We start from the raw sequence: 24890 nt of genomic DNA, 5'->3' as shown, positions 1-24890 counted from the left end.
GCGGCCGGACCGGCAAGTCCCGTACAGCCGGTTCAGCGGCGATCAAGGCGGAGATAAAGGTGGTCGACACCGAGCTGGTCAAAAAAAACAAAAAAAAACTGTGTGAGAAATGACTATGCAGAACTATGCATTCATTTAGCAAATATCACTCACAATATTACATTTGAATGTCATTGATTTAGCATGGGAAGTTTATTCTTGCAATAGTACATGTGTAGTACATGCATTGCCTGTATTGCGCAATCCGAGCACCTCTTTATTCTCTTCATGCTTTTTGTACCCTGATTGCACCACTCTCGTCTGCTGCCTCTGGCCTCAGGGTCATCGATCACCCAGCGTTTTATTGGAAGACAGAATTCCGAAGTGTCCAAAATATCAATGATGTTATACAACCGCACTTTATTCCAAAATCAATACTGCAACACGGCTAATTGTTCAACACTGAACGGGGGACGAATGGACAATGAAGAGGAAAGTCCCTTCACCGTGTTGTCTGAACTGGAGGCAGAATTATGAGAGTTGATGTCAGGTTAACTTCCCATGAATAACCATGTATTTTTACGACATAGCAGAGCAGGAAATTGAAATCTATCTATTTTAATTATACTACAAAAGGTTGGACAGAACGGTTTGCCATTTAAATGCATAAGGACAGAAGGATTTAAGGGTTTAAAAGTACTAGCAGGGGTGTGTTGGGAAATTTTCATTACAGACCAGGGGACGACTTTTTGTTGACTGCAGTGCCGAGCAGCGAGGATCTGAATATAGAGAAACGTCTCCGTCAAGATATCCAAAAACGTCTCCTGGCCTCTAAGGAAAAATTCACAACAGTTGCAATACCTGTTTTTTTTTTGTTTTTTTTGGTTATTTGTACAATTTATATAGTTTTATATTGTATATTTATTTACTCAGTTTCTGCGGGGGTAAAATGCAGCAACCCTACACCGCCTGCCAACTCTTCTGCGATGGTGTGAACAGGAGAGTGTTGTATAGCTCATGGTCACATATGCCAGGTGTTAATGGAACCCCTTGAATTTGGGTGGTTTAGTGCAGCCCTGGTGAATAAAGACATCACATACAGATAAATAATGAAATTTTAATCGAGCACTTCGTCTTCTCTTTTTTAATCGATGTTTTAAGATCTGCATGGAAACAATGGGGAGCTTCAGTAATCCTGCAGAAATTATAAAAAATATATTGCTGTCCCAGTAGCAGGAATGGCCATTATTTTATTGCACGGTTACATGTCTGGAATGTAAGAAGTCCTAACTGATACTCCAGATATTAATCAACATGTTAAAATAGTTTAATGTTGATTTGCAACAGCTGCAATATTACTTTGCTATGCACACAGTTGGTGGAGAAAAAAACCCCAATAATAAACGTTAATATTCGTCTTGCCCATTTGAAATGTTAGTAGACAGTTTTAATATAACAGAACAGCACAATTACTAAAACATGGTATATTTCTGTTAAAGTATTCACAGCTCAGTTCTAACTCGGTCCACTAATACTGATGTATACTGATTTTTTATCATTTTACCCTGAAATAGTTTATAATAGTTAATAGTTTGTTCTAATCCTTTACATTTACAACATTTATCAGACGCTCAGTAGTTACAGGGACAGTCCCCCCCTGGAGCAACTTAGGGTTAAGTGTCTTGCTCAGGGACACAATGGTAGGAAGTGGGATTTGAACCTGTGACTCCGTAGTCTTCTGGTTCATAGGCAAGTGTGTTACCCACTAGGCTACTACCATCCCGCTAATCCTCATTATATGAACGTTCACTCTGGTTTAACATTCTTTTTAAATTAAGGCTAATGAGGCCTCTGTAAAAATAGTCCTTCTCCATAACGGGTTCCTGGCCTTGGAACCCGCATCTCGACGTGGTATTTCGGAAACGCGGCCCGCTCCCCGCCTGCCACTGATCCCCCATCATTCCTCCGTGGCTTTTCGCAATTACCCAGATTGCCCTGTGCTAAAACGAGTTAATTGTGCTCTCCTTCAGCTATACTTTTCTGTAGAAGCAGGTCACTCCACAACGCCGTCCGGAGTGCAAAAATAACTTGGCGGATCCATTCCCACACACACCCACCACCGCCACCGTTTTCCGCGGAAGGCCTACGGCGGCATCCAGCGCGGCCGAAATCAAACAGCAATCAGTCACCTTGCCGGTGAAACAATGCGCCGGCGCTCGGTTTGAAAAGCCAGAGAATAGCTGCATTCTTCAGGCTTTCTGCACCTTGCAGACTCAATTTCATCGCAACGTTTCTTCTACGAATACGGCGTGACAATTCCCACAGAGGGCTCTCTGCAGGCGTGTCCTTCATCCAAACATGACGTTTTGCAAACGTTTTTTCCTCCTTTTTTGCCACTAGATGCAAAGAGAAGAACGTTTGCAAATGGAGCCGACCTGAAACTTTCATGTGATCTACGCACGTTTTATTCCACAGGAATCCAGTTAAACCATAAACCAAGCAGAGCGTCCTCGTCCCAGGAGGCCCAGACTGGAGTTAAGGAACTTTTGTCTGTTTGTTGTGGTTGTGTCACTAGTAGCCGTTTATCTTATCTGCATACGAAATGTCACAGAAGCCACTTCAATATGCAGGTAAAGGCCAGAGCGCGCAAACAAAGTGCAGGGCATTGCAGAGCGAACCACCTGGTCACCCAACTTTGAACTCTTACGAAGTTTCAGGGCTGTACGGATCTGTTAAAAAAGAGAACCACGTATTTTAAGCATGAATAAATAAAAAACATATTGCAATGTAAATTTATCAACCGTAGACGGTTAATAATCACATTTAAATGGGCAACATGTGTCCATAACAAAGACACAGCAGCATTTTTTAATAAAATTATAACAAACCTTTTACAGATACATCAACGTTTGGCATAACCGTATACCTGAAAAAAACAAGATAATCTGGGCAATTCCACTGAAAATGGGACTTTATTTCACACCCATGAGGCCAGTGAAATACCAGGTATTTTCATGATGCAAGTTATTATATTAAGTGATTTATTTGAAGGCTTGTTTTATTTTATTTATTGTGTCTGCAGTATTTTTTTAGACCTTTAAACTCTAGATTTATGGATTACGAGTCATTTTTAATGATATATAAGGCCTCTTGTTTTTTGAACAACTCCAAAACCAACGGCTTGTGCTGTATAATCAAAATCTCCTCCGTTGGCCTAATTTATATCCTTCATACCGTATCTACCGCGCAGCCCTATGTGTCACTTCCTGTTTTTTATGACACATTCTTTCAGGTCCATTTAAGTTCCTTTCGTGGTTCCTTTTGGGCATCACATTGGTTTTCTTTGTATTTTTAATAAAATCCTTTTTTCCTCGAATGTCCCTTGACATGACAAAAGCGATTTTTTTAAAATTTGGTAATTACTGCGAAGCCAAGGCAGACCTGGACTTTATATGTTGGTTTTCTCCCACGCTCCCATGGTTCTGTTTAGTTGGTGACGTTACGCTGCTTTTCTGTTTCTTGATTTCTGTTTTGGCCATCGTGCCTTTTTCTTTTTTATTTATTAAACTTCACACTTCACATATCAAGCGTTTGTGCCCCATTTACACCCCGTGGCACAGTTAGCTCATGAAATCCAGTGTCTCAGATTATTAAAATATTATCTATGATGAGTCGACATGCAGAAATCTCCAACTTCTGAAATGCTCCAATTGTTTAAATTTGATAATTAGCAATTAATATATGGTTTTATATATGGTTTTAAATTATTACTGTTATTAGTGACAAAATAAATGCATGTGTTGAGAGCCTTGCAACATCTCTAATGACATTTGAATGACCTCTCGGCATTTTAACCTTTTCGTCCTCCGAGTCCAGTTCGATCGCTTCCCGCTGGGCGTGCATCTGATGGAAGGGGCGGGAAACGCGTCCTCTCAGCGCGCATACCTACGTCGGCTGTGTGAGTGATGGACCAGCGCGTCCCGCTCCCTGTCAGCCCCATCAGACCGCCGAGCGTGAAGGAGTGGCTCCTCACAAGGTTCTGGGGCTCTCTCTCTCTCTCTCTCTCTTATTCCCCTCATCTCCGCACCCAGTGCAGTAAGTCATGCGGAGGGGGTGTAGTAATAAAGAGGGCGGCCGATGAGAGACGCGCCTGTTACTCTTCCATAGTACCATATAAATAAAGATTGATTGATTGATTGATTGATTGATTGATTTGCCCAGTCCAGCTGCAGCCCTCCTGTTCAAACACTGTTATCATCGTGAACTTGAGAACGAGGGGCTGTAATTCGCAGCCAGGGCGTATGGAAAACACAATGAAAGCATCAACGTCATTGAATAATTAACTGAGCTGCGTGGACAACCAAAGCGAGAAAGCCGGCGTTGCCAGTTTTACATTTTTTTACTCCCTGAAAATTATAATAAGATAAACAGGAGCCATAAACGCCGCTGTGTGGGAACCACTAGTCATACTTATTAAAACCTGCCGCTGTGCCGCGTTGTTTTTGCTGCTCAGGCCGGCGGCTGTTTATAGCGCACGTGCTATATTTTCGACGCGTGATATAAAGCTCCCGGAAATGCCTGTCGCTGCCACACGCCGCCGGGTTCCGTCCCGCCGAGGGGACGGGGGCCTATCAAGTTGCGAAGTGTGCTGTCACCCGGCCAATATGGCTGCATCTGAGTGTCATTTTTCAGTGCCGCCCTCATCAAGCATGCGGCTTTGTTGTTACCCCGGCGCGCCGCCATTAATCGTATAAACGCCGGGGTGCCGGTCCGTGTCTGCAGAATTCACAATACAACCACACTCATGCCTTCATTTTCACTGTGACCTTTGACCTCAGACACTGTACCATTCTTTCCCTCAACAACATTAAATGGGTTCTGTGAAATCAATTTTTCTTTATTCTAATACTTGGTGGTAGTAGCCTAGTGGGTAACACACTCGCCTATGAACCAGAAGACCCAGGTTCAAACCCCACTTACCACCATCGTGTCCCTGAGCAAGACACTTAACCCTGAGTGTCTCCAGGGGGGACTGTCCCTGTAACTACAGATTGTAAGTCGCTCTGGGGGTCTAATAAATGCTGCAAATGTATTTGTGAAGAGTATGAGTGGAGTAAACCTTACAATGTCATGATAAACTGTACTATACAACAAGATAATAAACTACAGTACAATTAATGCACTTTGTGGACCTCGCTGGGCCTGTCTTGGCTCAGCACTCTCCCTCACCGGCCCTGTCCCGATTCAGTTTTTTTTAGGCTGTACAGATCCTGTCCCTACATGTCCCCTCTGTTGGCCAAGGACCTCACCGGCTGTGTCCCAATTCAGTTTTTTTAGGCTGTACAGATCCTGTCCCTACATGTCTCCTCTGGTGGTCGAGGACCTCATCGGTCGAGGACCTCACCGGCCGTGTCCCAATTCCGTTTTTCATCCGGTACAGACCCTGTCCCTACATGTCCCCTCTGGTGGCAAAGGACCTTACCAGCCCTGTCCCGATTTAGTTTTTTAGCCGGTAGAGACCCTGTCCCTACGTGTCCCCCCAAATGTTAGGCATTTCTAATATAATTTAATAATGTTTGTTTGTTTTTGGAATTTAATAAAAAAACGTATGCATACATTTATAATTGTCATGAAAATCAGAAATTGTCTGGTTTTGTTATGAGAATATTAGGTGCAGTTTTTTTTCTGTAAAATGTCACGAGTTATGTGTCATGTTGTGTTTTAATCTAAAAAAAAAAAAACAAGGGGACGGAGCAAATCACATTTATGGATTTGCACCATGCATCGATGACTTTCATTTATTTCACTTATGACTTCTGGCCAGACATCATGTCTGTGGCACAGAAATTATGTTCTCGGGGTTTTTTTTTTTTTTTTACCCCTCCTGCTTCAGCACAAGCAAAATCTCCCACTTTCCCAGCGGCCATTAAAATGTAATAACCCCCCCAAAAAGTGCTGCGTCTCGGCTTCTCCTGGCCCTCAGCTCCTGACTCGGAGTCACCGGCTCGGCGCTCTGCGGCCGCGGAGGTGTCATTGTGTCCGGCGGGCGGCCGGTGCCACAGTCCACTGATTAAAGCGCTGGGAGACGGAGGGCCTGGCAGGCTCTAAATCCGCCGCCGATGGGAGATGGGTTCCCCCGACCACGTGAGGATAGTGGGGATAATGGTGGAGCAATCAGGCCATGCTGCTGTCAGGGTGACGGGCCTCCGGCATTTTCAGGGCTGGTTCGGCCACGGCAAAGGCTGCTGCGGCGGCATCAAATATGCATTTTTTTCGGACACGGAATTCACTGGATGTTTTTTTTTTTTTTTTTTATTGCAACATCTAGAGGCGTCTGGTGTTACAGTTATAAATAAGTCAATATATGTGCTGTACATTTTACATTTAGAGCATTTATATTATGCATCCGGCTAGACGATGAAATTTTTCAACGCTACACAAGCAAAAAGTCGAGACCAGGGGTGACACGTTCTCAGCTCTATATAAGATGTTGCACATGGGGCACGTTCGCTAATGTCACATTCACCGGTTCACCAATTAGAACGTTTGAATTAAAGCGTCTGATAACCTGCATGGTGGTGCCGGTGGTGGGCGTGGTCACGTTTGTGTGTTAGGAGTGTAGAGAACGGAGGAGAATGGGAGCAGACGGACGCCGCCCTACACCTGGGCGTGTCACGTATTGGCAGGAGGGATTTAGATAGTCTAGAACGAGGAAGCCCGGTACATGCCTGCAGAGGGGACGTGTATCTTGGTATTTAGCGTGTCCGCCTCTCGCTTTTTAAAGCGACGTTGTCGCTGTGGTCCAGGGAAAAAGCGCCGCAGCACGTCTGCCTTGTTAAATATTAATACCTTCCATTTAATCCTGTAGTCAAGGGCCATGGTGAGTTGTTGCAATTTTACACGTTAATGTAAAAATACGACGGACTATTAAAACCTTTTGCATTAACAGTGAAATAACCGGCTGGTGGGAAGTGTGTGGCGTGATCTCCGCAGTTCAAACAGCGGAAATAGCGGCAGAACTACCAGTAGTGTCCAAAAAGCCAAATACATTCAAACTCTAAAGAGAATGAATAGTTTAAGTATCCCCGCGGTTACATTTTAAAGGGTTAAACCGAGTTAACTTTTGTCCCATGATTCTCGGGTGCCTTCGTTTGGCAGCATTAGGCCATTTGTTACACGTTCCTCCTTGTTCTGTTTTAACCGGATCATGCCAAGTTATCCTTAAGTTAAAGTATACGTTGGTATATTGCTGTATGGACACTTGAAGCTTTTTTTTTTTGTAATGTAATCAGGACTCTGCAGAGGTGGCGCGTGTCATGTGACCCGCAGTTTCCGCAGCCGCGGTGTGCCGGTCTTATGTGTGTAGGTGGACCGAGCCAACCGGCACTTTTCAACATGTTCCTTTTTTAAGTAAAACCCCTGTGTTGGTGTTCTTCACCCTGTGAAGAACCGATCAATCAAGATGATATATCGCGAATATGTTTTGACTTTGACAATTGACTCTACGCAGTTTAATCAAGTCTACTGCATCAAGTGCTCAATTTGGAATATGAAACCTGTTATAGAACTTCATTTATGAAAATTAAGTTCTAAAAGGTGGACGAGCCTGCAGGCATGTACCGGGCTTCCTCGTTCTAGACTATTTAAATCCCTCCTGCCAACACGTGACACGCCCAGGTGTAGCGTGGCGTCCGTCTCCTCCGTTTCTCCTCCGTTCTCTACACTCCTAACACACAAACGTGACCACGCCCACCACCAGCGCCACCATGCAGGTTATCAGACGCTTTAATTCAAACGTTCTAATTGGTCAACCTGTGAATGTGACATTAGCGAATGTGCCCCATGTGCAACATCTTATATAGAGCTGAGAACGTGTCACCCCTGGTCTCGACTTTTTGCTTTTGTAGCGTTAAAATTTGCTGTGTATCACAATGACAATCACTTTACAAAAATAAAAGGGTGGGTGGCGGTGGGGGCCTAGCGGTTAAAGCAAGTGGGCCCGGACTCGGAAGGTTGCTGGATCGAATCCCGAACCCCACTGAGGTCCCCTCGATGAAGGCACCGTCCCCACACGTTGCTCCCCGGGCGCCTGTCATGGCTGCCCACTGCTCACCGAGGGTGATGGTTAAAATTTCATATATTTTTATTTATTTATTTATTTTTAAATACAGAGGACAAGTTTTGCCGCGTCACCGTGTGCTGTGCTGCAGTGTCTCACAATGTCCTTTCTGAAGCCCTCTGACCGGTGGAGCCCCATTTTGGGGACAAGAAGGAAGGACAGCTTTGATATTTAAAATGTCTGTAGGAGAGGAGGATGAAATCAGCGTCTCATTGATTATTTTAATGCTGAAAAGACGATAAAGAGACATAAATGAACTCGGCTAATGCTGATTTCTCAGAACTGGAGTAAAAGTCGCGAAATGTGGAACGGTGACGGTGGCGCCGGCTGCTTCCTGCCGTACGTTCTGACGGAATCTACGATCTGGTGAAAAAAATCGGTGCATCCAGGATGCAGGAACGGGAGTGGTGGAGGGTTCCGCTGGGCCCCGGGGCCACAGATCGTGGCGTCGTTCTCCTCGGTGTCGCCGAGGCGCCTGCAGGGAGGTAATAAACGCGGGGGGCTCGGCGTGAGCCGGCAGAGCATTAAATCACACGCAAAATTAGACCCTCGCAAACATCCGTCGCCGTTCCGACTCTAAACACACACACACACACACACGGCTTCATCCGGCGTCGCCGGAGAGGGGCCGGAGTGCCGAGCGGCCCCGAGAGAACTTCGGGGAACGTCCGGTAAAAAAAATGAAGTGATTGTCACTTGTGATACACAGCAGCACAGCACACGGTGCACACAGTGAAATGTGTCCTCTGCATTTAACCATCACCCTGAGTGAGCAGTGGGCAGCCATGACAGGCGCCCGGGGAGCAGTGTGTGGGGACGGTGCTTTGCTCAGTGGCACCTCAGTGGCACCTTGGCAGATTGGGATTCGAACCAGCAACCTTCTGATTACGGGGCCGCTTCCTTAACCGTTAGGCCACCACTGCCCCCTAAGCGCGTTCGTAGGGTAATCACACTGTCACCCTTAACCCCGTCCTCCTGTGCTCGCCACTCCCACCTCGCAGCGGTCCAAGGCCTTCGGCGAGACGCCATAACTTAATTAACAGCATATCGACGTCGGTTAGCGAATTAATTGGCTTAAAAAGCGAGGCATTGGAGGGCCAATCGTCTCCAGCTCAACGCGTCCTTCTGCACCCTGAACGCCGCGCGCGCCGGGCCCGCCCTCTTCTCCCGCCGCCGTACTCCGTACGCAGGCCGGACCTTTTCTGGCGGTTATATGGTAAATTATGACCGGGCAAGTTAATGGCAACCAAATGGCCTACATGGCCGTGGCGAAACTTGTAAATTTGTAAATCGATACGGCGCCCGGGGCGGCCGCGGTCGATGGATCTCGTTAATGACAGGGAGCCATTACGGCGAGCGATCGGGCCGTTTTTTTAACATTGAATGCGTGGTGCAATAAAAAAAAAAGTGTGGGGGGGGGTTAGTAATGGATTTATTAATTTATTAAGGTGAGCGTATCAATCGCGATGCATCGGCAATGTTTCCTCTACAGGAAATAAACACCAATTTTTTTTTTTTTTTTTTTTTGGTTTTCAAATGTGTCACTGAACCGGCTGGCTTTCTTTTTTTTTTTTTTTTATTCCCCGCTCCCTCCTCACCGCGCTGCCGCATAGCGCACGCTCCCTCCGTCGCCAGGCCCGGCACTCCTCCTGGGAGAGGGCCGGCAATCTGATGGCGAAAACTGCCTCGGTCCAGAACCTTCTGTCTTCATCCACCTGAATCCGTCAGGCCCATCACATCAGGCTCCGGCGCCCGGATCCATAATTCATAACCGCACACCGAACGGCCGGCCGCGGTGCTGTCAGCAGGGACGTCGCCTCTCCTCCGGCTTCTGGTCCCCTCTGTTGCTATAGGTACTGCGGCCGGGGTGCCAGACAGAAACTGGGCGCGCCCGTCGGCTCATAACGTGCCCGCTTAATTAAGTTAATTTCACCGTAGCGGGCAGATAAAAGGTCAATTATTGCACTCAGAGCTCATCAACGCGATGAAATTCCATTAAAGGTGTGAATGTTGAAGGGATCACAGGAAACGTCCTTCACTGCAGAGGCTGGAAGCACAATTACAGCCAAGACGGTTATTGCAGCTTCGTTTGATGCAATTGTTCATCTAATGTTCACTATATTGTGTCCATTTTGTAATATAACTACATTTGGAAATTAATTAAATTCCCCCTCAAATATCATAATTGAATAAATGACATTTATGTTGTACAGTATTTAACAGATGCTGGGCTATATTTTCCTGGTGCTAAATAGGGCAAATTTAAGCACCTGATAACATTAAGCTCCTGATAATTTAACATTACCATGGATGAAGTGGTCAGTTCCGGTTCACTAGGACCCCCAACTAAGAATACAATCTTTTTATTCACTCTGTTCTAGTTTCTATACAGAAGTCAGACAAGAAGAAGGTTACAAGTTCATCTAAATATTCACTAAAGAGGAAGGTCTTGAGCTGCCGTGTGAAGGTGCTCAGTGACTGAGCTGGAAGTTCATTCCACCACCGAGGGGCAAAAAAAGGAGGAGAGTCTAGATGAGCGTCTTCCTTTTACCTTCAGAGATGGAGGGACCAGGCGAGCAGTACTGGAGGCTCGGAGTATACAAGGTGCAGTGCGAGGTGTAATAAGGGCTGTGAGGTAGGATGGTGCTACTCCATGTTTGGCTTTGTAGGCCAGCATCAGTATTTTGAACCTGATGCGTGCAGCTACTGGGAGCCGGTGGAGGGAACGTAGCAGAGGGGCGGTGTGGAGAACTTGGGAAGGTTGAAGATCAGTCGTGCTGATGCATTTTGTATGAGTTGTAGAGGTCGGAGGGTGGACCAGCTAGAAGGGAGTTACAGTAGTCCAGTCTTGAGGTTACTAAGGACTGAACCAGTAGTTGGGTGCCTGGGTTGGCAGAGCCTGTTGGTGTCGGTAGTGGCGTGGGGGCTGTTAGGAGTGTAGAGAACAGAGAGAAATGGAGGAGAAATGAAGTGATTGTCACATGTGATGCACAGCACACGGTGCACACAGTGAAATTTGCCCTCTGCATTTAACCATCACCCTGAGTGAGCAGTGGGCACCATGACAGGCGCCCGGGGAGCAGCGTGTGGGGATGGTACCTTCATCATGGGGACCTCAGTGGCACCTTGGCGGATCTGGATTCGAATCGGCAACCTTCTGATTACGTGGCCGCTTACCTTAACCGCTAGGCCACCACTGCCCCACCACCACCCTGCCTACAGGGCAGGATTAATGTTGACATGGTGGTTGATTGTGCGGAAGCCTGGTGTGGTGCTAATTGAATTCGGTGGACGCTTATGAAATTAATCTCGGGAACATCTGCTCGCCGGGCGGGCGTGGCAGTGAGGCGCTCCTCCTCTTTGTCTATTGCACGGGGCAGCTGCACCGTCGGGATAGAGCGGCTTCAAGCACCCATCTGGCCGCCCAACCCCCCCCTTCCCCGGCGCGTTTGGACCTTCGCCGAAGCGCCCTGTAACACCAAACGGCGCGTGTGCACAGGCGCCGCCTGTTGATCCACCAGGATGAGCACGTGCATTACAGGGTTTTAATAGCGCCTGAGAGAGAGAGAGAGAGAGAGAGAGGACGAGAGACGACCTCTTCTTACCGAGCGTGCCGCTGGTTTAATTTCAGGCCTTGACTCTTGTTGCCGTTTTTTTTCATTTTAATTACTATCGTGCGAATGAAACCGGGCGCCGGCGGCATCATCCAACAACGTAAACGAGGGGATGGACAGAATTAGCTTTCCCCCCGAGGCCGGGAGCGGCGAGAGACCGGGACCCACGGACGGGACTCTCGAGTGGCGGGAAAAGTAAACCGCGCCCCCATCCTGCCAGCTGTTTAGCGCCGATGGCTCAGAGCTGCCAGGATCTGCTTTTTTCCGACAGGAGGCCAATTATGGCCAATCACGGCGGCGCCGCCAGCTCCCCTCGCCGCCTCTCACTGGATACGCCGAGAATCCATTTTGGCTACCAATTAAGGCGGCGGATGGCGTGGAGGCAGGAGGCTTCGGGAACTCCGGTGCAGTGACAGAGCCCAATTACGGGAGACGGGAGAGTGCACTCCGGCTCGCTTCCCGCCAAATCGGCGTCGGCAATGATGCGCCTGCGGCAGAGGTGCCGGCGAAGCTCTTCACTTCGGTACTGATCTGACGTGCCGGTGCCGGACGGGCGAAGGAAGCCGTGCTTGAAAACAAACAAGCCTCCTGTCACTCCCGTAAAGCAACTAGCCGTCCTCGCTGGACGGGAGTAATTATCACGAGGCGCATCTTAGCTGGCGCCCGGTAACCGTACTGTTCGCCATTAGCCCCGCCCATCACATTTATTACATGCAAATACAGTAAGGTCAATCACCACGTCAATCTGGAGTAAACGTGCAAATTACGGCTGTCGAAACGAGTAATTTAATCGTTAGCTCTGTTGAAGGTGGGCGTGTCTGTCGCTGTTTCATAGCTACTTAACCCGCAATAAACCCGACTGATAGACTTTATTTTTTACTTTACTTTACTTTACTTTACTTTACTTTACTTTACTTTACTTTACTTTACTTTACTTTACTTGGCAGACGCTATTATCCAAAGCGACTTACAGGAGGACCAGCAATTCTCGTTTGGTTTCTATAGATTTTGAGTTACAAAACTAAGGCCGAACTTGTCAGGAATAGAACATGCTCAGAAATTGGTAAATGCTAGACGAGTTTTTTTATTTTTATTTTGTGAGTGTGTGTGTGTGCATGTGGTCCCCCGTTCGGTCCCCCGTCCCGTTCGGTCCCCCCGTCCGAATTCTCTTCCACGCGCTCGTTTCCGTAGTGCATTAAATCGCACGGGAAGGTTTTGTCTTAACAATCAGTCACGGTTGATTCTGAAATGGTTAAAAGCATGAAGATAAATCAAGCAGAACGGTTAATTGTCGCAGCGCAGAAATTAATTTCCCCAAAAATTCCGATTTCTGAGCCCGTGCCGAAGCGGCCCAAATTCCGCGGGACTGTTCACGCCATCATGGAAAAATCTGATCACATTGGGCCATTTTGCATTGGGAACGTAACCTGTTTTGTGTGTGACGTGCTTCTTTTCCAGTAGTGTTGGCGAGACCAGGAGACATTCTGAGAAAATCTCGTATCTGTACGTTGCTTCCAGCTCGGAGCAGCGAGGGGGAATTTTGACGAAAAACAGGACCCGATTGCTGCGAGAACGTGAATCGTGCGTCCGTTCTGTCGACGAGACGCGGGCGACATTGAAAAAAAAAAACGGGGACCTGAAGGTTTTTTTGTCCAGGGAGACCTGCAGAGGAACCCGAGAGTCTCCGGGCCAGGAACTCACACCGCCGCTCTTCTGTTTCGCCTTGTGCGGTGATCACCTCTGGCTCTAGGGCAGCCATTGCTCATCCCGTAATGAGGGCTTATTTTTGCACCGAATACCTCCGTCCATTTTTTCCCCGTGTTGCAAATAGGCCAAGTGAACTGTGTCACAATACCTGTGGGCCAGATATAAAAAAAAGCTCCTCGGCTCCTCCGGTGTGTCACGGCGAAGATGACCCAGTGGAGCATTCCGCCTGACACAGTTAAACCGGGGATAAAGAAAAAGTGAAGTGAAGTGATTGTCATTGTGAAACACAGCAGCACAGCACATGGTGACACGGTGAAACGTGTCCTCTGTATTTAACCATCACGCTTGGTGAGCAGTGGGCAGCCATGACAGGCGCCCGGGGAGCAGTGTGTGGGGACGGTGCTTTGCTCAGTGGCACCTCAGTGAAGTGAAGTGAAGTGATTGTCACATGTGATACACAGGTGCACACAGTGAAATTTGTCCTCTGCATTTAACCCAGCAGTGGGCAGTGTGTGGGGGACAGTGGCACCTTGGCCGATGGGGATTCGAACCGGCAACCTTCTGAATACGGAAGGCCGCTTCCTTAACTGCTAGGCCACCACTGCCCAATCATTCTTGGCTGTTTTTTTCCTTACGAGCACGTGATCGGGCAAGTTGTCCGTAGCGTTCTGACAGATGGGAACGTCATCGCTCCATGTTGGCCATCACGCTTGCCGCGAAATCCCCGTAAACAACAGACGTTGTTTCATCGGAAGCGGCTGCTCGGCAGTCGTTTTTTTTTTTTTTATTTCTATCGTGTTTCACGTTCGCTCGACGAGGCCTGTGAGACGCGCGAGCGACTGAAAAGGAGCAGGATGGACGTTAATCCCGTCCGATGCTTAATCCCGTCGCTCATCCCAGCCACTGTAAAAGCCCTTTGTGGAGGAACGCCGGTGCTTTCGGCCGGCACGGACGCTGAGGGATGCCACAGTAGAGAATACGTTCCGAAGCTGTTGAACTCCTTGTTGGAGACCAGATCGTTGGCAGAGGAAACTCACGAGAAAATGTCTTTTTTTTTTTTTTGCTGTGTAAGTGTTGCGTAAAGCCAAAGGCGTCCTCAGGATTTACATGAATAAATGTTTGGGGGTGTTGTTAGCCTAGCGGGTAACACACTCGCCTACGAACCAGAAGACCGAGGCTCAAATCCCACTTACTACCATCGTGTCCCTGAGCAAGACACTTAACCCTGAGTGTCTCCAGGGGGGGACTGTCCCTGTAACTACTGATTGTAAGGGTGGAGGTAGCCTAGTAGGTAACACACTCGCCTATGAACCAGAAGACCCAGGTTCAAACCCCACTTACTACCATCGCGTCCCTGTGCAGGACACTTAACCCTGAGTGTCTCCAGGGGGGCGTCTGGTAAATGCTGTAAATGTAAAATGACTACGTCAAGAAAGATGTCTTTTTGTTGGAGTTTAATGATTTCTGCGTCAGCGGTGGCCTAGCGGTTAAGGAAGCGGCCCCGTAATCAGAAGGTTGCCGGTTTGAATCCCGATCCGCCAAGGTCCCACTGAGGTGCCACTGAGTAAAGCACCGTCCCCACACACTGCTCCCCGGGCGCCTGTCATGGCTGCCCACTGCTCACTCAGGGTGATGGTTAAATGCAGAGGACAAATTTCACTGTGTGCACCGTGTGTTGTGTGGTGGCGATTTAACGTTTTTTTCATGCATTGGCGATGTCACGATGTCTGGTTTTGACATTTCCTGAACATACGGTAACACACAAGCATGACATATTGTCCAAAACCGCTCTTTCACCCAGCGACCCGGCACAGAGACACGGCAGATATGCTAAAGCGACAAGTCTGCGAGACGGCGTCCCCAGGCCCGGATGCCGCGGCCAACAGGGGCCCTGATTTCATGCCGAGCGCACGCTGCTTAAAAAGTGGCTCGCGTCGAATTCCGCTGCGTTCGGTTCGGTTTTCCCGCCACGAGTGTGACGGCAGCCACTGGATCCACGATGACTCCATAAAGGAGGACGGAGTGGTGGTGCACCCTGCTCCCGTGCGGAATCGGCAGCGGCGGTCTGATGAGCCGGAGATCTTCATCTCCGCCCGGTGCTGAGCTCGCAGTCTGGGGAGAGCCGCCATTGTTCAAAGACCTTCGGTTTAGCATATCTGACGTTTCCCTGTAATGCGCCGAGTCGGCCTTCTTTTCACCGCCAGTCAAAGACGAAGGTCACACAGACGTTCCAGGTGACGTTCTTCTGCTGATTCCTGGTGACAAAGAGTAAAAAACGCACCGTTCAACCCGTTACCTGCTATTGAATGAGACTGAAAATCCCCTCTTCATGGGGTCTCCGATCCCAACCGACTCTGTTCCCCTGTGTTGTCCCTGGCTGGTGGGACAACTTGTCCTGCTCCTTTCGACTAGCCGAGATGACCACCACCTTTAAGAAGCAGCTGAAAACCCACTTGTTCAAAAAGTATTTCAGACGAATCCAACACTTACACACACACACTTACACACACACACACCGCACAAAATGTAAAAATTATCCTCGTCTGGCACTTAACAATTTCCGAGCATGTTCTTTTTCTGACAAGTTCGGCCTTATCAGGGCTCTTAGTTTTTGTAAACTCAAAATCTAAAGAAATTGAATGAGAATTGCTGGTGTCCTCCTGTAAGTCACTTTGGATAAAAGCGTCTGCCAAGTAAAGTAAAGTAAAGTAAAGTAAAGTATTAAAAACTGATGGAAAAAAACAGGAGCAAAAAAAGAAAAATCAGTGGAAGGAGGCACATTTTTTGTTCCTCTTAGCAAAATGATAATGTGTTAAAAGAAAAGATTTGCACATAATAATCAATATATCTAAATAATCTATATAAATAGTTCTCTATACAGTGGGTACAGAAAGCATTCAGATTTTTCACTCTTTGTTATATTGCATTTGCCAAAATAATTTCGTTTCATTTTTTTCCTCATTATTCTACACACAGCACCGAATATTGACAGAAAAACACAGAATTGTTGACGTTTTTTTGCAGATTTCTGAACAAAGATAAAGTGAAATATCACGCGGTCCTAAGTATTCAGACCCTTTGCTCAGTATTTAGTAGAAGTTCCCTTGTGAGTTAATGCAGCCACGGGTCTTTTTCACTCCTGGACGCCATCTCCTCCTGGCAGATCCTCTCCAGTTCTGGCAGGTTGGATGGTGAAGGTTGGTGGACAGCCATTTTTAGGTCTCTCCAGAGACGCTCACTCGGGTTTAGCTGTGTGCTCAGGGTCATTGTCTTGTTGGAAGGTCTGAGGTCCTGAGCACTCTGGAGAAGGTTTGCGTCCAGGATGTCCCTGTTCTTGGCCACAACCATCTTTCCCTCGATTGCAACCAGTCCTTGGGGATGACCAGAACCCCTTACCCGCTAACAAGGGACTTCCTGGGATGCCTTTGTAACAGAAAGGGACCTTTGGGGACATCGAAGCGACTTTATTTTGCTTGTCGGGTTGACTCGACCCACTGAAGGGAACGTGAGATGCCCTCTGGCTTTTTCAGCTAGAACTTCTTTCCCGTATTTTCCACGCCCAACCGTGGAATCCGCATCATCGGCAGCTCCGCCCGGCGCGGCGGGCCCGAGGATCTCTAATGAACGTTTGAATACCGCGTTGGAGTGGAAGACGGATGGGAGGAGCGGTCCGGGGCCCCGAGCTCGGCAGGAGAAACCAATAGCCGCGGTGATGGATGCAGATCCCATCGCGCCGCATTTGCAATTCCGCGAGAAGAACGCTCGGCGCCGGCGTGTCTCCCGCTCCCCCGTCTCGTCTGTTTGGAGACGTGCGCGTGCCAACAAAAGGAAGTCCTGACGGGAACCCCGGCGGTGGGAGAAGACGGGGAGCCGCTTCGGCTGAAGATGTTCTTCTGCGTCCCGCCGATGCTTCGACAACAACTGTCTTAAAGATGGACGCTTTTCCTGTGCGGCCCGGTGGTGCCGGGCGCCAAACCGGCCGCCCACCGCAGGCGGTCTGACGGAGCTATTCATTAAAAAAATAACCTCCGTTTCGCGGGGTATCGCTGTCCCAGCGACACTTCCCGCTCACATCTTCTAATGAGGCGACCGTGAAATACTCGTTTATATTCAAAAATATTCCGCTGGTGGTCATATGTCAGATAACGCCACGGCTCCTGAAGGCTACTATAAATTATTCACCAGAGTCGACCCTCCAGCAGCAGAACCTCTAGATTGCTTTATTTTGGACGTGCGTCCTCTGGGTTGGACCATAAACCGTTTATGAAATGACAATTCGTTTTTTTTTATCTTTTTTAATGACGAAGAATTACTGGATGTAATCGTGTCAAAGTGGAGAATTACGTCCGGTACGGTGGTTGCGGAGCGAAGTAGTAAAAGCGGGTCAGCGGTGGCCTAGCGGTTAAGGAAGCGGCCCCGTAATCAGAAGGTTGCCAGTTCGAATCCCGATCCGCCAAGGTGCCACTGAGGTGCCACTGAGCAAAGCACCGTCCCCACACACTGCTCCCCGGGCGCCTGTCATGGCCGCCCACTGCTCACACAGGGTGATGGTGTAATGCAGAGGACACATTTCACTGTGTGCACCGTGTGCTGTGCTGCTGCGGATCACAAGTGACAATCACTTAACTTTTTTTAACTTTTACCTTTTAAACCCAGTACTGGACTGTGTCCATCATCAGTTCGCTTTCTGGTAAACGCGACCGGCGGTACTAGTCCATGCAAAAAGATGAGCTCTCCTCTCCCAAACTCGGAAGAATGCTGATCTGGGGTCAGTTTGAAAGTGAACGTGGTGGCAACCTGTACTAATGGAAACAAGATTGTCTCTACTGTATTTAATGCGCTCAATGGTGGTGGATTTGCCGGTGAATGGTTGTTAGAAATAAGTTTAAAAGGCAAAAACAAAAAAAAAAAAAACGCGGCCGCGAGCAGTCGCGACGGCAGCCGACCTCGGAATGAATCATTTTTCAATTTATACCTCTCTCTTACACATATTTTATGTTTTATGTTAAATACATAAAAGTGTAATATTTGGTTATGTTTGCAATATTTGCATATTGGTTTTCATTGTTTACTTGCAATATTTGCAATACTGTGGTCTGTAGCGGCCGCTAAAGCATTTCACTGCATATCATACCATGTAACATTCAAGTTCGATTTTTAACTTGCAATGTAAAATGTTTGGCTGAAGCCCAAAAACGATCTGTCCGTTCACATTGACCGCTCCCGGAGGCCCCTGCGCCCGTAAATTGGGCCACCGCTTGGTGAAAAGCTCCCACCGGCAAGGGCCAGACTTGGCCGTGGCAGCTCGGCACAGTTTTGTCCGATGCTTTCCCACCTCGGCCTCAGGAGGCTCTTTACCTCCGCCAGGACCTGCCATGGCTGCTATCAGCCAATCTGTTCCAGTTCGCCGGAAGCACCTCTCTCTCTCTCTCTCTCTCTCTCTCTGTCAGTGGCTCTCTCTCTCTCTATCTGTCAGTCTCTCTCTCTCTCTGTCAATGTCTCTCTCTCACTCTCTCTCTGTCTCTCTATCTGTCAGTGTCTCTCTCAGTTTCTCCCTCTCTCTCTCTCTCTCTCTCTCTCTCAGTTTCTTTCTCTCTCTCTCTCTCTCTCTCTCTCTCTCTCTCTCTGTCCCTCAGTCTCTCTCTCTCTCTATCTGTCAGTCTCTCTCTCTCTCTCTCTGTCAGTGACTCTCTCTCTCTCTATCTGTCAGTCTCTCTCTCGCTCTCTCTCTGTCAGTCTCTCTCTCTGTGTCAATGTCTCTCTCTCATTCTCTCTCTGTCTCTCTATCTGTCAGTGTCTCTCTCGCTCTCTCTCTCTCTGTCAGTCTCTCTCTCTGTGTCAATGTCTCTCTCTCACTCTCTCTCTGTCTCTCTATCTGTCAGTGTCTCTCTCTCTCTCAGTTTCTCTCTCTCTCTCTCTCTCTCTCTCTCTCACACAGTGTCTCTCTCTCTCTCTCTCTCAGTTAGCTTTTGTCAGTTCGTGCCTTCAAATAGGACGGCCCAAAAAACCAGACAGTCGGCGTGCAAAGATGTGTGTCAGATGCACTATTGTGACACTTGGCAAGCATTTCCCATCGCCGCGAGCTGCTGGAATGGAGGCAGGCTCTGGCAACGCGGATGAATCACGCAGCGCCGGCTCCCCGGGCCCGGCGAGAATCCCGCTCTCCGCCTGCTCACCGACAGTATCTGCGAGGTACATCTGAGGCAATCAGTGTTCTTCCACTGAAACAAATGCCGTGACAGGTGTTCCAGTCGACCGCGCCGAGCCGGGCGGGCGTAGTGGATGGGAGATGGGGGGGGCGGGGCCTGCGGGGCCAGGCACGGTGCGCATCTCTCCTGCGTCTTGTGGTGTGTTGCGATTTCAGATGGAATCAATTACCACCGGCGATCTAAACGAGTCGATAGGCGCAAATTTGCACCTCCTGACATTTCACTCGAAATCTGCTCATTTTAACATGGTTGTCTTGTTGGAAACATCACATATTCTTCAAGCAAATGCACAGCGTCTTGTTTGTGGTTGTCCTTGTTTAATCTACATAAAGCTATATAGTTTATTTTAGACTGTATAGGTATTAAGGTTTAAATTCAGTGTACATTGTATAATACCGTCTGTGCGGTATTTCAAGAAACTGTATGCTGTGTATACTGTTGTTCTGACAATAAATCTCTTGAATCCTGAAATAAGGGTCATCGGGATCGATACATTTGTGGTATTGTGTAATGAAATAAAAAGAATAGTGTTGTTATTTTAAAAGATGTGTACTTTTTTAAAACCAATGGGATGTATGCACAATGACACACGAAGCAAAATGTCATGTTTCGATCCCATTTCAATTAACAGCACTGATTGTCATATAGTGCCTGATCGTGAGCATGCAAACAGGTTGCCAGGTGAGCCAGGAAATCAGTTCAGAATCAGTGCGTTTTGGTACACGTCGGATGTTTTGGGGTTTGGACAGTTGTGAATCTGGCAACACTGTGAAATGAAATAGTGGCACATAAAGCAGTTTTTTTTTTGTGGGTAACAGCGCTCCATTTTTCCTGTTTAACACACAGGATGACTAAGCGGCTGTCAAACCAACTCTGAAAGCGTGAACTACTCCAGCAAACCAGTTACGGAGGAAAAGGTTTAACCAGACTGCTCCACCTGTTAATGGGGACATGCAGCTTGTTTCAGGCCAAAAGCAGAGACTCAGTAAGAACCCCTCCAAGTGCTTTCTACAGATGATGATAAACCATCTATAGGAGTGGCAAGCTGAAATCAGTACCCTAACGTTGAATAATTAGTACAATAATGGAATTGTTCTAATTAGGAGTAAAACATCAATACGTCCATAGGCAATATATCGATTTTTTTGGCCAATGATATATGAGGAAAAATGGGAATTTAACAAATTTGAACTTGTTTGCATCTGGCATCTTGTGGTACTTACTTGTAATTTATTTTCATCAATACAATTTGAAAAGTTAATTAGGATAATCAATTCCAGTGGTCCAATGGATGAATTCATCCAAAAATGCTGCACACTTACGAATTTCAGTTTTGTTCTATTAACCATTTTTAGTGCCTATATTGTAATATTTACTTTGTAATTTCATGAGTAATGGACTCTCTCTCTCTCTCTCCCTCTCTCTCTCTCTGGTGGCACAGTGGTGGCATCCACCAAGGTGCCACTGGGCAAAGCACTGTTCCCACTGCTCACTCAGGGTGATGGTTAAATGCAGAGGACAAATTTCACTGTGTGCGCCGTGTGCTGTGCTGCTGTGACAATCGCTGATGGTAAATCTCTGTTGAATCTTGAATCTACTAACTGGCTGTTTGGTGACTTGACCCTCTTCCAGGAAGGAAGTGCATGTGAATGTTCTTGCGTTCGATGCCCTTACCTCTTCGTCACCTCAGCACAAAACTCTGAAAAGCAAGAAAAGCGAAGTCAGGGAGCGGCAGAGAGAAAGAGAGAGAGAGAGAGAGAGAGAGAGAGAGAAGAAGAGAGCCTTCGCCAAGTACAAGTGATCAAATATGAATGATTCCGGCACCATCTGCATGCAAATCTAAACAGAGTCTCCGCGGACCACTCTTGGCTTGGAAAAGAAAACGGCCGAGGCCCACAAAAACACGGCGTTCCGCGGCGGCGCGGAGCTCGATTCGCTCCGTTTTTAACGCATTAGCCGGACAACTGTTGACTGGCGGTGCTGGTAGGCGAGTGTGAAATCAGTTTTTCCGTTGCCTGGACTCGGCCCGCGGCCCTTATCCTTATCTGCATCGCCATCGCCCGCTCCGCGCCGCTCTCTCCTTTCTTTCCGTCCTTTCATCTTTTCCGCAGATAAGAGCGGAATCGCGCGAAGCTCGAGAGGGATCGGAGGGTGTATTTATTTATTAATTTCCGGGGGGATAAAGAGCGATTTATTTCAGCGGTGCAGTTGTGCAGGTTGTTCGGGGAGGCAGGCCGGTCTAGTTGCCCCTAGCAACGCTGCACTCGTTTTTTTTTTTTTCTCTCCTTCCCTCGTCGGGATTTTTGCGTCCTTGGCTCCGGGAGTAAGTTATTCGTTGTTTGTTCGCAGTGAAAAGTGGGGCGGGGCGACGAGTAAACGCCGGGGCGGCGGACCTCGTACATTATCCTCGCGGCGGGCGCCGGGCCCGGGCAGAAAATTGATTATCAAAACACGAGACATTCTCACCTCGACATAATGATGCGGAATAAAACGGTGCTGGGGAGGGCCGTGATGGGAACAGCTGATCTTATTAGAAACGAAATCCTGCTAAATAAGCTGTTTTACATCCCATATAGTTCACCGGTTCGAGTTTTTGAGTAAATCTGCCTATGATCCGTATGCACGTTTGGGCTGAGAGCATCCTGGGTAAATTGCTTGTGAGGAAAGGTCTTGAGATGCCTGGATATTGTCGTCCTCTATGCCGTCTCAGACTGTGCGGACGTCACCTTTACAGTTAATATTCTCACGGATTATTGCGACCGGAGAGTTCAGATAAACTCAATAAGTATATTGACTGGCCCATAATAATCGTGTGATGTCATGATGTTCTTTCATCATAGTGACGCCTTCTGCTCTGCTGGAGACGTTTGTCACTGATCTCCCGTTGCTCCCTCGCAGGTGCACCACGCCGCATTTCGACCCGCAGCTCCCGCCCACGTCCATTGTCATCACGTTCCACAACGAGGCGCGGTCCACGCTGCTGCGGACGGTCAGGAGGTACGTGTGTTCCTCATATACTAGTAGCCTGGTAGTAGCCTAGTGGGTAACACACTCGCCTGTGAACCAGAAGACCCAGGGTTCAAACCCCGCTTACTACCATCGTGTCCCTGAGCAAGACACTTAACCCTGAGTGTCTCCAGGGGGGGACTGTCCCTGTAACTACTGACTGTAAGGGTGGTAGTAGCCTGGTGGGGTAACACACTCGCCTGTGAACCAGAAGACCCAGGTTCAAACCCCGCTTACTACCATCATGTCCCTGAGCAAGACACTTAACCCTGAGTGTCTCCAGGGGGGGACTGTCCCTGTAACTACTGACTGTAAGGGTGGTAGTAGCCTGGTGGGGTAACACACTCGCCTGTGAACCAGAAGACCCAGGTTCAAACCCCGCTTACTACCATCGTGTCCCTGAGCTTAACCCTGAGTGTCTCCAGGGGGGGACTGTCCCTGTAACTACTGATTGTAAGTCGCTCTGGACACATTTCACTGTATGCACCGTGTGCTGTGCTGCAGTGTTTCACGATGACAATCACTTCACTTTTTATAAAGAACAGATTTGGTGGTCTTGCAGGCTGCCTGTAAGAACGTGCAGTAATGGTTCTCCTCTCCTCCAGTAATGGAGTGTAAAAAGAAGGGAATAAAAAAACGAGCGTTGACCTTTAGAGCCTTTCTCTCCTTCTCTCTCGTCCTCCCTCCCATTCCCAAAGCAAACGGTTCTCCGGCAAACCTTCCTCTGGCCGAATTTCAGGTCACTTTAGCCGAGTAGCCAGCGGAGATGGGGGGGGGTGTCTTTAAATGTCCACAGAGGGCCGAGAGGAAAGTGTGCGTCGGCGAACTCGCCGTTTTCAGCCAATTAAATTGTAATCCCTCCCAGTGGGTTCCCCACTGCTGCCGCGGCTCGCCTTATTGCTATTTGCGAGATCGCACCGCTTTTTTCTTTAGGACCAGAAGGAAGAATAATGATTAAAAAAGCGTGTTGCTGTCTGGAGGCCCTTGGGCCTTTGAGTGGGTGGTGAAACGCTGCTCTCCCTTGGCTGAGATCCGCCGAGACTTCTTTTCCCCGTGACATTCCCCGCGGTATACGGTCGGGTTCTTCAATGGGATTTGATCCTCGATTGAAAAGTCTTCACTGAATACATCTATAGTAGTTACAGGGACAGTCCCCCCCTGGAGACGCTCAGGGTTAACTGTCTTGCTCAGGGACAAGAAGGTAGTGAGTGGGGTTTGAAACTGGGTCTTCTGGTTCATAGATGAGTGTGTTACCCGCTAGGCTACTACTACCAAATAGTTACAGGGACAGTCCCCCCTGGAGACACTCATGGTTAAGTGTCTTGCTCAGGGACACGATGGTAGTAAGTGGGGTTTGAACCTGGGACTTCTGGGTCATAGTCGAGTGTCTTGCCCGCTAGGCCACTACCCCCCCCTCGTTTTCAGCAAGTCCAGCAACTATGCAAGCATAATTGTCTTTGTTTTTTAATAAACGAAACAAGCTTTCCTGGCACCAATAACACTATGGCACTCTGACACTCCCTACTGGGCGGGGCCTAATTAGCCTGTCATTCGGTCCAGTGCATCTTGTCCCCAACCCGGTGCCCGTGGCGATGAAGTTAATGGGGAAAACAACAGAAATGACCACACCATCAGCCCCCCCCCCCGAGGTGCTTCAGCTCTCCTGGCCCTGTCCTCGGGTACGGGGGGGACCGCGACCTCTCCCCGGTCCCATGTGACGGGCATGAGGGCTGACAGATGAAGAAGTGAGGAAGACGCGGGATGAAAGGGGGGGGGGGGGGGGGGGGCGAAGGAACGATGATGGGGCGACTGTTTTCTTCTCCCCCCTCGGGACAGAGTCAAAAAATAAAAACAAGAAGAAGTCAATGCGGAATCGTGCGTTAGGACGCTGCATTTAACGCTCGGCCGTTTAAAGACAAGCAGCTTAAGGGCTTCAGGGTGCAGGAACACTTCCCGGCAGACAGGATAAAGGAGGCACTCGCTAAAAGAGCCCGATGGAGTTTAGGTGGAGTACAATAAAAGATGGCGTGCTCCTGTGATACGCGGAGAAGGCCGCGACGGCGCCGCTCGGAAACCTCGCCTTCCTCGTCTTTTCCAGGGAGGAAAAAGAGCCCCGCCCACGTGTCAGCAAAGCGGCGGAATGAAACAGAAGCGCTCAGCGCAGTAAAAGTGGGCTGTAAGTGAGAACTGGAGTTACTGGGAAATTGCAGGCAATTTGCAACTTTTCTAAAAAGTCTTGTGCGTGTTGTGATGGTT

At 48.3% G+C, this 24890-nt stretch overlaps 1 protein-coding gene across 1 annotated transcript in view; it reads left to right on the top strand.

Annotated features, from left to right (window-relative positions):
* galnt14 (UDP-N-acetyl-alpha-D-galactosamine:polypeptide N-acetylgalactosaminyltransferase 14 (GalNAc-T14)) overlaps positions 1 to 24890 on the top strand; it is a 78116-nt gene that overhangs the window by 16624 nt on the left and 36602 nt on the right. Inside the window, exon 3 of the mRNA XM_028952992.1 lies at positions 22527 to 22625. Coding sequence (XP_028808825.1) covers positions 22527 to 22625 — 99 coding nt within the window. The remainder of the gene's footprint in view (positions 1 to 22526; positions 22626 to 24890) is intronic.

The sequence above is a fragment of the Denticeps clupeoides genome, chromosome 14 (assembly GCF_900700375.1).
Source record: "Denticeps clupeoides chromosome 14, fDenClu1.1, whole genome shotgun sequence".
In the NCBI taxonomy this organism is placed as follows: Eukaryota; Metazoa; Chordata; class Actinopteri; order Clupeiformes; family Denticipitidae; genus Denticeps; species Denticeps clupeoides.
Note: the sequence above shows the minus strand (reverse complement) of the source record. Positions and strands in the feature narration are given on the sequence as shown.